Below are 14,808 nucleotides of genomic sequence, written 5' to 3'. Positions count from 1 at the left end.
GTTAAGAAAATCTTTAAAACTTTAATCTAAAAATCCATATCAGTTGAAGAAATCCAAGAGATCAGAGTAAATCAGAGCAGGAAAACATCTTCAAAGTGCCTAATCTCTAGTATCATTCTCTGATGACTTTGTTTCCTTATCCCCATTCAATTTCATCTCTTATGATGAAATTTTCAACAACTAAACACCCAAGTAGCACTGTTTATTTAGACTCAATATTCAGACCTTATCTCAGTCTAAGAGCTGGTTCCACAGCTGGTAGCAATGACCCTGCTAGGCAGAATATCACTGTTTTTAGTAAGGGAGGGAAACTGCACAGATATGAGATAACTGACACCAAGACCAGCAGGGTCCATTCAGATTTTCTTTTTTATACCTCTTTTATAATGCCTGAAACGAAAAGCCATCTGTAGTATTTTTTGAAGCACTTCTGCCATCTCTACTCAGGCAACTCTATGGAGATAGCTCCCACATCTTCAGAGGAGCAAGAAGTCCAAGGAGTTAAATGTTGCACTAATACTCAGGTAACAGAGAAGAATAAAACACATCAGGTTTCTTCATCCGTCCTAAATGGTGCTTTGGGGTTCAGGAAAAATTTTTTTCCAGTACAGGAAATTGATGAATAATATTTAAGAGGCATTTTAATAACAGGAACTTTTCTAATTAAGTTTGGATTAAGTACAAACACTTTTCTTATGTTTATTATTGGAAATACTTTGGAAATGTATTTTTTTTCCTGTGTTCATAAGTAAAGTACACCAAACAAATATTTTCTTGTGATTGAGATTGTTTTTAGCATTTTGGGTCCTATTTTTAATCATTAATAGGTGAGGAATCAGAAGTATTCTACAAAAAGAAGCTCCTTTTTAATAACTCCTAATCTTGGCATTTCCATGATTTACCTTTCTCCTAAAGTGAAAAACAGCAAAAATTAAGTGAATGTTAATAAAGTGCTGTTGTGGTGCATCTTGGCTTAGAAATGCAAATTGATTGTAAGGGACCAGCCTCCCGTTATCTCTGCACTGAGCTGTGAGTCAAACTTGATTTAAAAACAACAGCAACAACAAAGGGAGATCAGTAGAGGAAAGGGACTAAAGGGTGGGTGGTTGGGAGGGAGGGAAGAAGTGCTGGAGAGTGATATAGGCCAAATTACATTGTTAAATTATGTATTGTGTGCATGTATGAACATCTAACAATAAATCCTATCAGTCTGTACAACTATAATGCATCAATAAAAAAAAAGTGGGGAAAGAAATAGAGGTCAAAAAGGTATGTCAAGGGTAGGGAGGGAAATGAGAATAGGAAAGACAGTAGAATGACTCAGACACAACTTTCCCATGTTCACATATGACTACACCACAGTGAATCTCCACATCATATACAACCACAAGAATGGGATCCTAATTAGAATAAGTTATACTCCATGTATGTATAAGATGTCAAAATATATTCTACTGTCATGTATATCTGAAAAGAATTTTTAAAAGGGATATAATTGAACATGTCATGGATTATAATACTTAGTAATAATTCAACCAATTTTTTTTTAAAAGTAGCATTATTTGGGGAATTGAGGAGAGAAGAATGACAATGGGAAAAAAGGATCATATTCCTGTCAGCCCATTTACTGTTTTCTCAGCATTTCCCACATTTATTAGTCTAATGGCTTACCTAATAGTTTCTGGCCTAAAGCCTCTTATCCATGTGAAATTCATGTATCAAAAAATTTTCCCCAACCTGTGAAGACTCTAAATCTGACTTAAAACCTAGAAACCCTGTAAATATGGTCTTAAAATTTTTTTTGATTTAGTTGTCAATGGATCTTTAGATTTTATTTATTTATTTACATGCAGTGCTGAGGATTGAACCCAGGGCCTCACACATGCCTGGCAGGTACTTCTACACTGAGCCACAACCCCAGCCCCCCCGCCCCGCAGTAAATATGGTCTTAACAGACTTAAAGGGAAACTGAGGCAACACACCATGACAATGCCAATACTAAGGATACAGACTACTACCCCAGTAAACTAGGGGCATAGTCAAGAGTTAATCGCTCCTGACTTTTTTCAAGTGACTGGCATTTCCCAACAATTCTGTTGTTATCTGTTTAAAAACTAAGTTATTGAATTGAAAAGCTGGTTATATATGCATTGTAAACTGTTACATACTAAAGCTGAATTATATAATTAAAGAAATATAGCTGGGTGTGGTAGCACATGCCTATAACCTCATCTACTTGGGAGGCTAAGGCAGTAGAGTCATGAGTTTGAGGCCAGCCTGGGCAAGAGGAAGACCATGTCTCAAAATAACAATGATAATAATTACAGAAAAATAGAAAATTGTTTAGTGTATTTCTTAACAAGTAGTGTTTTGCACCAGACTCAGATTATCTACTGAATGTTTTTATACTCATGTAACTAAAACTCAAATATTTTGAACACCACGAACCATTCTGTAAATGGATAAGAATAAAATGTGGAAAATTAGGTTTGCATACAAACTGTAACCCATTACCTTTAAGGGTTTTATCTTAGTGGGAAAGGCCTTTTGAAAATACAAATTTCTGGCGTGTTTTTCACTTGATCTTTTATTTTTTTTTTCAAGGCATTTAATAAATAATCTACGCTGGATAATGCAAGCTGGTAGACCAAGCTACAGAATTTATAGTAGAGCTTATAAAAAATAATGATCATGGCCAAGAAGACCCAATTTCTCCAGAGCTAATACATCAGAAATTAATTTTACAGTGTTAAATACCTAATAAGGCAGACTGTAAAACAAAGGACGAAAGATCAGAGAGCAGAGAAGAATACAGTTCTGAATGTCCAAAGATTTGGACCCAAGGCCTAGTTCTGTCTCTGTTTCCTTGTGACACCCAGTTCATTTATTCAGTTCAGAATAAGTGCTGTTAGAGAGAATTCCCTTGCTTATGTTTACTATTTAAAACACCACCCAAAAAAACCAAAAATTATTGGGATGCTTGAGTAAAGTTTAGTCTGAATAGCATTTTTTAATAGCAAAAATGTGTTTATAATAGCTTACAACCATCTTTTTCAATACAAAATAAACATCATATTTATCTTTGCATTTTACATTTCTCATCTCTAAGACATATACAACAAAAAGTCTAAGATACTGTTGTCTGGCTAACTCTTGAAGAAAGGTGCACAAGTAAACTAGCCATGTCAACTTCGTTAACCACCTTGGGTGTGATTTGTTTAGTTTTGAAATAATAATATAGGCATGATTTTAAAAATTAAGCAAATGAATTTGTTCTCGCTTCTGTTTTCTAGAAATACATTTTCTTTTGAATAACTGTACATTTATAACTTTATTACAATTCACATGAGTCAGTAGACTTTATTTCCACACCTTCACAATCCCATCTCGAGAGGCAGTCACAATGAAGCCCTGTGTGGTCTGGAAAGTGGCAACATCCGTGATAATGTCATGATGTCCCACAGGCAGAGACTCTGGGCCCCTTCGAGGGGTGTCATCACTTGGTCCTACTTTCTGCTTATTCTGAATTTCCTGTTTGATAGTTAAAAATCAAGGAGAGAGCCAGAGTTAAATCCACACCACATTCTGCCTCTTGTCAGAATTCTTTCTAGGATAAGTTGTTGATTTGAAGTTAACACCTCATGTAAAGTAGTCACACTTTCACATTGAGCAAAAAGAGCAAAAGGAAAGAGTCCAAAATGACATGCTGAGTTTCCAGCCACTGGAGTGCACGAGTAGCCATGTACAAATATGGAACACTTACAAATGGTCAATAGTCTGGGCCTATTAAGTTTCATTAACATCAAATGTAAAAAAGGGAAAGAGTATAAATTGAAAGAAGTAAAAATGACCAAAATATAGAAGTAAATATATATTGAATGTTCTAGCATTTATACAGCTCCTCATTTTTTGTCATGAAGGAAGTGCTTACCTGGCCAAGGCACTTTCAGATAAATCACATTTGAAATTTCTAAGCAAAGGACACAAGTTTTAGAGTCCTAACAGTGAGATTTGAGTTTACTACTAGGTTGTTTACTACCTGTGTCTCAGAAAAAATTCTTAACTTCAATGTCCCTAAATTTGTCTTTTGTAAAAGGAAATAATAAAAGTACTTGTTATGTTTCTCAGACCTTAACTTTGTAAAGTGCCTACTTTTCATTTTCAGTTATATACTTATATGTGGTTTATGTTTATTATACCTTAATAAATTAAGTTAATTTATAAAAATACAAAAAATCCAAGAGAAAATAAATCATATTTCTTATATTTAAAAAAGTTATTGCCAGACTTGACCAAACCCAATTTTGTGTCTACAAAAGTTAAAAAGAAAGAAAAATAAAAAGTAACATACCTGAACAACTTCAGTGCCTTCTATTATTTTCCTGTAATAGGACACAGATGGGGAACTACTACTTCCTGCCACAATATAGGACCTTTCTGGGTAAGCCAAGTCCCAAAACCTAGGGAAGAGGAAACAAATAGGGAAAATCTTCACGAGATAATAGGAAGAACTAATACTCATTGGCTTACATTCATCAATGCATTGTTTATACTGTGATTAGAAAAAGATTTTTCTAGAATCAATAATATAACATTAATTATAATAGGGTACTAATTGTTGCCCTTGTAATGTGCTGATAGTTTAAAACATTAAATTGTCACCAGTATCTATAATAACAGCTTTCATAAACCAATGTACTCATCCATCTTTTTAAGAATTTTTTTGAGATATTATACCTTATTTTCATGTCTGAGCCAGCTGTTAGCAGGATAGGATTTCCATCAGCAGGACTGCAGTAGATACCATGGACACTATGAGGAGAAGGCTTAAAAGAAGCAAAGATGGCGCATCAAATAAAAGACATCAGTGCCTTCCACTAATGGAATACTATTTCTAGAGGAAGTTAACTGCTGATAGTTCTATAGTCACACTTGGTTACCAGAGGATATGAGAAATGAGTTATATAAGTTATATCTACTTTTTTTGGACTTTGAAGTATAGTTGCTTTGTATTGTTCTGAACAGAGAGGTGCAGCCTGTTCAGTTTTCTAAAATTTTCTCTTTAGGACCACCTTGAGAAAGACTGCAGTTAAAGGGAAAAAAAATCTTTCCTACAGGGCGGGGAAGGGCTAAGGATGGAACTCAGTTGGCAAAATATGTACCTAACACATGGGAGGCTATGGGTCTGATCCCCAGCACCACCAAAAAAATAAAATAAAAATCCTACCTTTTGCCCCAATGAAGTACCCTGGCAACATGACTGTGACTATTAAAAACAAAAGTACAGATGTTTCTTGATTTATGTGAGGGTTATGTCCAAATAAACTCATTGTAAGTTGAAAATACAGTTAATACACCTATCTTCAAGTATTAGTTATTTACCGTTGTGATCTGACCAGGAGCTATGGCTGTGATAGTAGGAGCAAATGTAACTCCACTTTGTTTTATGACTTCATCCTGTAAAACAACCATGCCAAGTAGAAGAGTCATGACTGGAGCAAGATGTTCTTTTCCTTTTGCTATAGAAACCTTTAAGAACACGGAACTACCTAATGGAGTACTGTTTCTGTAACTAGGGTAAGGGGGCTCTGTTTCTGTAACTGGGGTGACTGGGCTAACTGTGATTGGTTAGGCTTCCCTCCCCTTGACTGCACGGTCCCGGTTCTATAACCTGGCTTGCTTGCATTGGCTAGACCCTGAACATCCCTTTTGCAGTTTTCAGGCTTATAAGGAGCGCCCTTGCAATTGTTTGGGGCTGATCAGGGGAACAGCTTTATGTTCTGGTCAGCCGCCACCGGTGTGCTTCAATAAAGGCTTGATTCGATTATACGTGAGTGGTCTGGAAGTCAGTTTATGAAACCCTGGGACGAAGTTTAACTATAACATTTGGGGGTTCATCCTGGATCCATTTCTTTCCTACCCTCACGCCAAATTTGCCTCCAATGAAGGGCCTCCCTGGGAGGCTTCATCTGTCTGGAGGCAGGACAAGACGTGGTCTCTGCCCTATTGGAGGTCTCCCTGTGCGACCTCAGCGATTGTTGCTTGTCCAGTGTCTGTTCTGCTGTTTGTCATTTCTCCAGGGTCCTCTGCTGTTGGTCATTTGTTCAGTGTCAGTTCGCCGGCTGTTTGTTCTGTTTGCGGGGTCTCTGCCCCATTAGAGGTCCCCCGCTGTGATCTCAGCGATTGTTGCTTGTCCTGTGACTGTTCTGCTGTTTGTTGTTTCTCCAGCGTCTTCTTGCCATTTGTCATTTGTCCTGTGTCTGTTCGCCAGCCGTTTGTCTTGTGTGTATCTGTCTGAGTGTTGTGCGTGGGGCCCTTTTCTTGTTCCCATAACCGCTCTTCTTTCACCAGGACTCCTTTGCTCCACCGACATCTCAGACAAGGAAGTGCTACAGAGATCTTTACCTGGACCCCTTTAACTTGTTTTCTTAACACTTTTCAGGACTTTGTCTGTTGGTTTGTTTTTGTTTGTTCCCTTTGTGTTCTGTGTTAATTTCTACCTCAGTTTGTTTCTAATGGGAAAACAATGGTTAAAATGGTTTAACTGTGCTCACTACAGCTTGCATTAAAATGTAAAGTGCTGCCAACAGGACTAAAAGAATTGTCAAAAGTAAAAGCTAAAGGTAAAAAGAAAAAGGCATTCTAGATATTATCTTCATTTAGGAACTGGGCCAGGTGGCCAACTGGGTAAATCATGTCAGTTCCTATAGAGAAAAAATTAAAACTAAAGTGTTTTATAAAATTATTATTTCTAAATTGTATAACAAAAAACCATAATTTTGTCTAGAAAATTTGGCTTTTGTCTCTCAGTATTTGCAAGCATAAATAACTCCCAACAATTAAAAATGGTCTAAAGATTTTTCAATGTCAGGCTAAAAGTTGGTGGCCGCTATCCAAGAAACCAGAAAAACCAGTTTAAAATGGGACCCCAACCTGGGGGACTCTCCCAAGGAGACCAATGAAGCTGCATCTTTGGGAAGTTCCTCCAGGGAAAAATAAGCCCCCTTCATTTGTCTATGTTCCCTCAACTCTTTTCAGCCTTGATGAACAGGACCACCTCAGGAAAAAGGTCAGAAAACTTTTAAAATTCTATGTTTGTTTTGATCCAATATGCCTAGGTTAATATGTTTTTCTGATTACACTCTGCTTTATTTTAAGGCCAATTTACAAGGGTTAACTCTCAATCTAATAGGTTTTTAAAAAAATAAGCTACAAGGCTTTTGTTTGTCTGTTTGCTTTGTGTGGGTGCACCGGTGTACTGTCTGTCTACATGTATTGCCATGTCTATATATATTTGGTACAAAAAATTGACATGAGCTCATAAATTAAAATTTTTAAAAAATGGATCCAAATACATTTGGTTAATATAATTTAAAAGGTTCAATTCAAATTGGAAAAATAGATAAAAGTACAAATGTCTTTAAAGTTACTAATACACAGTTTTGTTTCTAGATGGTTAAACAGCTGTTAAAATGTTAATGTCTATAAAGTGTCTGATATCCATTGTCTCTAGGATTTTTATTCAACAACAAAAACAACAAAAAAAGATTACTAATACTATTCAATGCACTTGTCTGATACCTTGTTTTTTTTTTAAAAAAAAGGATACATAAATTTCATCTAAAGGTATATGAAATTAATCATGGATGTATTTGTTAGAGACATCTAATTGGTTTACAAAGTTAAAATGCTGACTGTTAAATATAATATCAAGTACTCTTAACTCCTTAAATTCCATAAGGTAGAATACTTAAAAAATGTTAGTGTTTTTATAAATTGGTAAACTAAAAAGGAAATTTGTAATTATTTTGTGTATAATTCTACATACAAGGAGTTAAGAGGTTTCAACTGTATTTCAATTAAAGTACTGTAAATAACAAATATTTCATCTTATTAAAATGGATTAATTTATCTAAATTGAGAAATTTATAAGGGTTATTTCAAGATACAAAAAAAGGATCAATGGGTTAAAAATTTATTAAAAAGATCTAAATATAAAAATATATTTAATGAAAAACATTTCCAGGTAAAAAGTCTTTATGTGGTAAAGTATAATTATAATACATCTATGTAAACAACAAAAGGGTCTAATTAAGTAATATAAAGGTCTATAAATAAAAGACAAATATTAAAAGGTTTATATGTAACACAAATAGTTAAAACTATTCAAAGTTGTTCCCTAAGGACAAATAATAATGTACTGATATATTTATATGTTAAATTGACAAAAACTTCTAAAAACATTAATTACATTATGTCTGTTAAGTTTTATCTCCTAGAACAAGTAATCTTGGAGAAACTAAGGTTTTTACATCTGTGGCTAAACAGCAACTGTTATTTTAAAGTATTGTCCTACATTACAAAGTCTAGATTTTCCTTTAAAAAGCTAACCTTGGTTAATATAAAAACATCAATGAAAGTGTGGTACATTACTCTTCTTTACGGATTAAATGTGTTCATATCTTTCAGTTATACAAGTCTTAAGGTAAAAGGTTTAAAAAAAACATTTTATCAAGCTGGTATTCTCCAAACTAAAATTGTCTGTAATGGTAATTTAAACTTATAAAGATAATAAATTTTATTGGAGATTTATTAGATCATTTGATGTTTTTTAACCAAATCTTATGTTACCTTTTACACTAAAATATAAAAATTTAAAGATATTTTAAAAAGTAATGTGAGCCTACTCTATTTAAATAATAATATTATAAAACATTTTGCCACTTTTCCACATGAAAAAAAATGTTAAGGGCTCTCATCCTTTCCTTAATTAATGTTCCAGATGTATGTCATATTGTACTACTAACATTCATACAGAGTCAGAAAACAATATATGTAAACTTTATTAAATGATATCTAAAAAGAGAGACAAGATCAACTTTAGAATTAAAACACTTTACCTAAAATTGTGAAGAGCCCTGCCTTACCTGAGATAAGGCTCTGCTTCCCACCTTACAACATGTCAGAATAACTTCAAAGTAGGCCAGATTTCAGTTAATTTAAAGTTATATTCAAAGGTTAATTTTATTACAAAGATTACTGTGGCCTCAAATAGAAAATATAATGTATAACTCAGCCAAGGTTCAGAATTATATACAAGCTAAATATGTTTTTACTATTGTTAATTTCACTTTGTATTCTCATTATAACTAAAAAAAGTGACCACTACACTTAGAGCAACCAAGAGACCTTTACTGTGACAGTGTCTGATTAACACGAGAGACAGAAAAAGAGAGAGAGAGAGAGAGAGAGAGAGAGAGAGAAGTGCGAGAGAGAGAGAGAGAGAGAGAGAGAGAAAGAGAGAAGTGAGAGGGAGAGAGAGAGAAGTGAGAGGGAGAATGAGAGACAGGGAAAGTGAAAAAAAAAAAAAGGAGAGAGCAAGAGAGGAGGACCTGGCAAGAGAGAGTTTTTATAGCCAAAGTCTAATAGGCTCTCTGGATCCGCAAGCTGCCTTGTTGTTGTACAGTGATTGGATCATACAATAGATGATGTCATCTTCTGCCTTCAGGCAGATCTTCAGCATTACGTAAATTAATAAATAAAATAAGGATATTGTGTTATTTAAAAATTAACTGTAAAGTTATAAAGATTAAAGTTAAAGCCCAGCATTATTACTTTAAAACTGGTAAAACTGACTTGCTGGATGTTCAAGGCCAAATTTAAATATTAAAGTTAAAATAAAGGGGCAAAAAAATATTTGGTTCTTGCCCTCTAAGTCAGCCTGAACCCAGGACAGGGGAAAAAGCTTTGCAACTCCAGGCCATATAACCTCCCGATAAGGGAGATTAATGAGACCAATGTAAAACAAAAAGCCAATGAGTGTACATGCTGCAAAAGAGGAGGGTCATTGAAAAGGGGAGACATGCCTGAAGCTTCCAAGGGAAGCCATATGGTCAGCAAGACCTTGACTCATCCTAATGCAGATGACACTAACAGAGCTAAAATGCTACGTTCCCCAAGAATGTCCTCCAAGGAAACTCAGCTGACTCTTACCAACAGATAGAAACAAGGTCAGTTTGACCAGCTTGGTCTTAAACACCTAGCAAAAACAGTTAAAAACCTAAGCACAGCCATTCCTGGGCATTTAAAAAGAAACAACAGTTATTTTAATGTAACTTAAAATATACCCTAGTGTTAGCATCCCCCAAAATAAGTAAGACTGAAGGCAACAAAAGAAAAATTCTCAGGCAAAAATGCCTGATAACTATCAATAAAAAACTTCCAGAAGTTTTTAGTCAGTTTAAGGCCTACAGATCTTCCTAACTTCTTATACAGGTAGATGTAATCAACGTTTATTAATATAATTATCTAGCCCTAAGTAACAAAAGGATCTTTACTGAACACAGAGGTCATGCCAAAAAGGTATTTTTACAAAAATCAGATGACATTAACTAATTCAACTAAATGTTGTGTCTACATTCCTGATAATTCTGACAATGTTAAAGATTTATGTTCCCTAAAAAAGTGCCTTATTAGGCTTTGTTAGGCCTTGTTATGGGGATATTTTCTCAGGTCTTCTGCCTCCTGGTAAACAATTATTAATTTCTGTCAGTTTCATGATATTCATGGACAGGTTCCAGATGCTACAACTGCTATTTTGTATTAATCTTACTTCAGCACTCATGTCTTTTTGTTTCTCTCATAGAAGTGCCCATCCCAGGTGAATTTACATCCTGTTCTTCCTGAGCAGATTTTTACCATGGACTCCTTGACCCACTCAGTTTCTAAAAAGGGACTCCAAACTGCTTGCCCACTGCACATCACCCCGCTTTCAGCTAGAAGTAGCAAGAACGGTCATCGCCCTTTTCCCTTACGGCAGTTGGAGGTCCCTAATATTAGAAAAAAAATTACGGTCAATATAGATGTTTGCAATATGTCTAGCTCAGAAAGATGTACCTGGAAAACTACTCCCAAAATTACACTGGGTGATCTCCTAGAAAGAGACACTTGCTTCCACAACCCAACTTATAAGTGGGACAACTCCCTGTTCGCCAAAAATTGTGCTTCCTGGGTCTCACTTCGAACTCCTTACCTATATCTCCAAACTGTCAATAACTCTGAACTATGTAATCTACTATTTTGGTGGAGTAAAGGGAAAAGAACACCTGGACTTATTAAAAGGCCAGGCCCCACTGATTTATTAACATAGACTGGCTGCCCCCATTTTAGTTCCCCTCCTGACTGGTTTTGGAAGTCCCTCAGCCGTCAAATAGATGTAGATTTAGGAAAACTAAAAAGGTCTATCTCCAAACTAAAGGTTTCACTAGACTCTCTGACAGAAATAGTCTTACAAAACAGATGAGTTCTAGATGGTCTCTTTCTGAAACAAGGAAGACTTTGTATGGCTCCAGAAGAAATTTGTTTCTCTGCAAACCATTATGGGATAATAAAGAACAGTTGGCGCTTGTGAGAAATAGGTTAAAGGAAAGAGATGAAGCACTAGAAACTTCATGCAATTGGTTCCAAAACCTATTCTCATGGTCCCCTTGGTTGACTACCATCATTTCAGCCATAGTTGGGCCCCTCGTCCTTCTCCTGATTGGGATTACTGTAGGACCCTGCCTCTTAAAAACTCTCCTAAACTGTATACAAAAAAATGTAGATGAGGTCAAACTTATGGTCTTGCGAGCCCAGTATAATCCCTTAGACACAGAAGGATGGAACAAAAACTGAGGCCTAATGATGTGCAAGATTGACATCAAACCTACTAAAACTAGTGGGGAATGTGATAGTAGGAGCAAATGTGACTCCATTTTGTTTTATGACTTCATCCTGTAAAACAACCATGCCAAGTAGAAGAGTCATGACTGGAGCAAGATGTTCTTTTCCTTTTGCTATAGAAACCTTTAAGAACACGGAACTACCTAATGGAGTATTGTTTCTGTAACTAGGGTAAGGGGGCTCTGTTTCTGTAACTGGGGTGACTGGGCTAACTGTGATTGGTTAGGCTTCCCTCCCCTTGACTGTACTGTCCCGGTTCTGTAACCTGGCTTACTTTCATTGGCTAGACCCCCTGAACATCCCTTTTGCGGTTTTCAGGCTTATAAGGAGCGCCCTTGCAATTGTTTGGGGCTGATCAGGGGAAAGCTTTATGTTCTGGTCAGCCACCACCGATGTGCTTCAATAAAGGCTTGATTCAATTACATGTGAGTGGTCTGGAAGTCAGTTTATGAAACCCTGGGACGAAGCTTAAACTATAACATGGCTCACTGCCCAGCATCACAAGAGTGTATTGGACCACATACCTGTTAGCCCAATGAAAGATCAAAATTTCAAATATGGTTTCTAATGAATGTCTATCACTTCTACACTACCACTATAAAGTAAAAAAATCATTTGGTCAAACCATGGTTAAGTCAGGATCCTCATATTTAAGATGGTCATATTCCATTTTTTCATAATCTAAACTTAAATCCAGGATTTGCCTAATTAACCCAGGTCTACTGTAGTTCTAAAGAGATACTACAAACTTTACGTAATTAACAACCAAATCATTCAGTAAAGCAGACACAAGCAAGTTTAAGGAATTAGAAAATATGCATGCAGCAATGGCCACATGATACTTGATGTTATTAAAAACTCAAATTTTAATCATAACCCGAAGCCCAATAGATCCCTTGTTTGCTAAAATACCTGAAAGTGCTTAGGATGTGAGCAATAATATCCTTTACAGTTAGAACTGGAGACAAACCTGTAATTCAGAAAGTGGTGGTGCACTGCTGGCCCAGAGAGTAAATCTTCTGTCACCAGTCTCCATGTCCCACATGGATACTTCATTGTTCCCCTGAACAGCTAAGAGAGACAAAGGCCAGAACTGTTAGACCAGAAGGATCTCACACTCAGAGCTTTCACATCGTGGTAGGTAGAGCAATTTTTTCCCAACCTGTAAGAAATACTGACTAACACTTTTAAATAACAACATGAACCCATCACCATATTGGGTGAGTGTAGATAACAAGTTTTTAATAGCCTAACAATAAATATTTACTGGTGAAAAGAATTATAGGGTAGAAAGACAAATCACATGCAGATCCAGCCCTCAAGAAACCTATGTTTTTTGTTTAAGTTTGTGAGTTTCTCCAGAAGTGGAGAAAAAAAGAGGATATATGGAAAACAAGAAGACATTGGCAAAGAAACAAGAAAGTGTAAGTTCCACCTGAATACAGGGAATTTAAAAAATCACATCTGGTGGGTGAGAATCCAGGTCCCATCATGGACAGAATATTTTAATAGGGACTGAAAAGGCAGATATACTACTTTAGCAAGAAAGAACTAAATGTGGGGGGGAGAAAAAATCTGTGGCTATTTTGGAGAAAGATGAATAAAGAGAAACATGAGTTATAACTGGAGCATATCTGTGACAAAAATTGGATCACAAAAATTGGAAACTCCAAGGCCTAAGAGAGAAATTATCCCTTAGGATTGTGATGCAGGGGGAATGACAATATACCAGGCTTCATTTGCTTAGAGCAATAGAGCAATGAACTAAGAAGATCTTTCTGGTTTTGAACATGAAAGAAGGAGACATTAGCTAAAGGAGTACAGCAACAGAAGTGGGAAACTGCAAAGAAACAGAATAGCCTCCAGAGGGAATATGGTCCTTCTGCTACCATGATTTTGGCCCACAAGACCCACTTCAGATTTCTGGTTTCCAGAATTGTTAGGAAATAAAACTGTGTTATGTCAAGTCACAAAGTTTGTGGTAACTTGTTATAGCAGTCACAGAAAACTAACATATGCCCATAAGGAGCCCCAAGGGAATAGAGACCAGTTACCCCAACCTGGTTGTTTCCCTCACCTCCAAATAACTGTTCCTCTCAAGATGGTTTTCTCTATCCAATTTCTTTCCAAATTCCAGTAACTATACCTTCCATTCATGTTTTCTACTGCTACTCTGCTATTATTAATCTTGTATTACTGCAATATCTTATGATAGTCCTATATCCACACCTTTGTAACAGTTTCTTTGAAAATAAATCCTTATAATTTTCCTACCATTGGTATGCCATCAGTTTCTCATTGGAACCCTGACTAATAAAAAGGTTAGACAGTGGTTATGAGGGCTGATCTCTCCTTATGGTCCATAGAGCCTTTTGGACCACATTGGCTATTACTTGCAATGAAAAGCCACTGGGAGTTATTGAGCAGAAAAAAAAAAAATCTTAAGAGATATGGTCAGAAGCAGGGAATTAAGAGGATATTGCAAAGAAAGAACAGAGATTATGGTGATTTGAAATAGGGAGCCAATAATGTAGTAGTAAGAAGTGGTCAAATTCTGGATATATTTTAAGACAGAATTTGTAGAATAGCTGATGCACTAGAGGTGTAATGAGAAAAAGAAGAGTTAGTACCCATAATCCTAGAAACTCAGGAGGCTGAGATAAGAGATTACAAGCTTGAGGCCAGTCTCAGCAACTCAGCAATAACCTAAGAAGACACCAGACTTCTGCCTGAGCACTCAGTAGAGCTTCCATTTATGGACAGAACAACACAGGAAAAGTAGTTCTTTGTATATAAAGCAAAACACTAAAAATGTATCTTAGCAACAGGATATAACACATTTTCCAAGAAAACCCCCCCAATACACAAAAGTTGGCCCTTCATCTTACCTGCTATCACCCAAGACTGATACAAAGGGTGCATTGAAAGGCGCCTGATTCGAGCCCTGGAAGGATGACAGTGACTGGAAATTGGCAACTGGAACCTCATGTCCCAACAAGCCATGGTACCACTACTTGTACCTTAAAGAAAAAGAAGCATAAAAAGATTACCATCTAATGATCAAAGCACACTAGGGGGGCATTTGTA

At 36.1% G+C, this 14,808-nt stretch overlaps 1 protein-coding gene across 3 annotated transcripts in view; it reads right to left on the bottom strand.

Annotated features, from left to right (window-relative positions):
* Positions 1–2,985: 2,985 nt before the first annotated feature.
* Positions 2,986–14,808, bottom strand: part of Pik3r4 (phosphoinositide-3-kinase regulatory subunit 4) — a 78,848-nt gene continuing 67,025 nt past the window's right edge. For 2 of the 3 annotated variants that reach the window (XM_076867872.2, XM_076867873.2), the window contains exons 17-22: positions 14,610–14,741; positions 12,692–12,792; positions 5,383–5,457; positions 4,738–4,826; positions 4,352–4,460; positions 2,986–3,531 (exon numbers count right to left, since the gene is read on the bottom strand). In XM_076867872.2, the coding sequence (XP_076723987.1) occupies positions 3,361–3,531; positions 4,352–4,460; positions 4,738–4,826; positions 5,383–5,457; positions 12,692–12,792; positions 14,610–14,741 (677 nt within the window). In that variant the 3' untranslated portion in view covers positions 2,986–3,360. The remainder of the gene's footprint in view (positions 3,532–4,351; positions 4,461–4,737; positions 4,827–5,382; positions 5,458–12,691; positions 12,793–14,609; positions 14,742–14,808) is intronic. The other variant, XM_076867874.2, reaches the window with a different exon arrangement.

The sequence above is a fragment of the Callospermophilus lateralis genome, chromosome 10, assembly GCF_048772815.1.
Source record: "Callospermophilus lateralis isolate mCalLat2 chromosome 10, mCalLat2.hap1, whole genome shotgun sequence".
In the NCBI taxonomy this organism is placed as follows: Eukaryota; Metazoa; Chordata; class Mammalia; order Rodentia; family Sciuridae; genus Callospermophilus; species Callospermophilus lateralis.
This window is presented reverse-complemented; position numbering and strand designations above follow the sequence as displayed.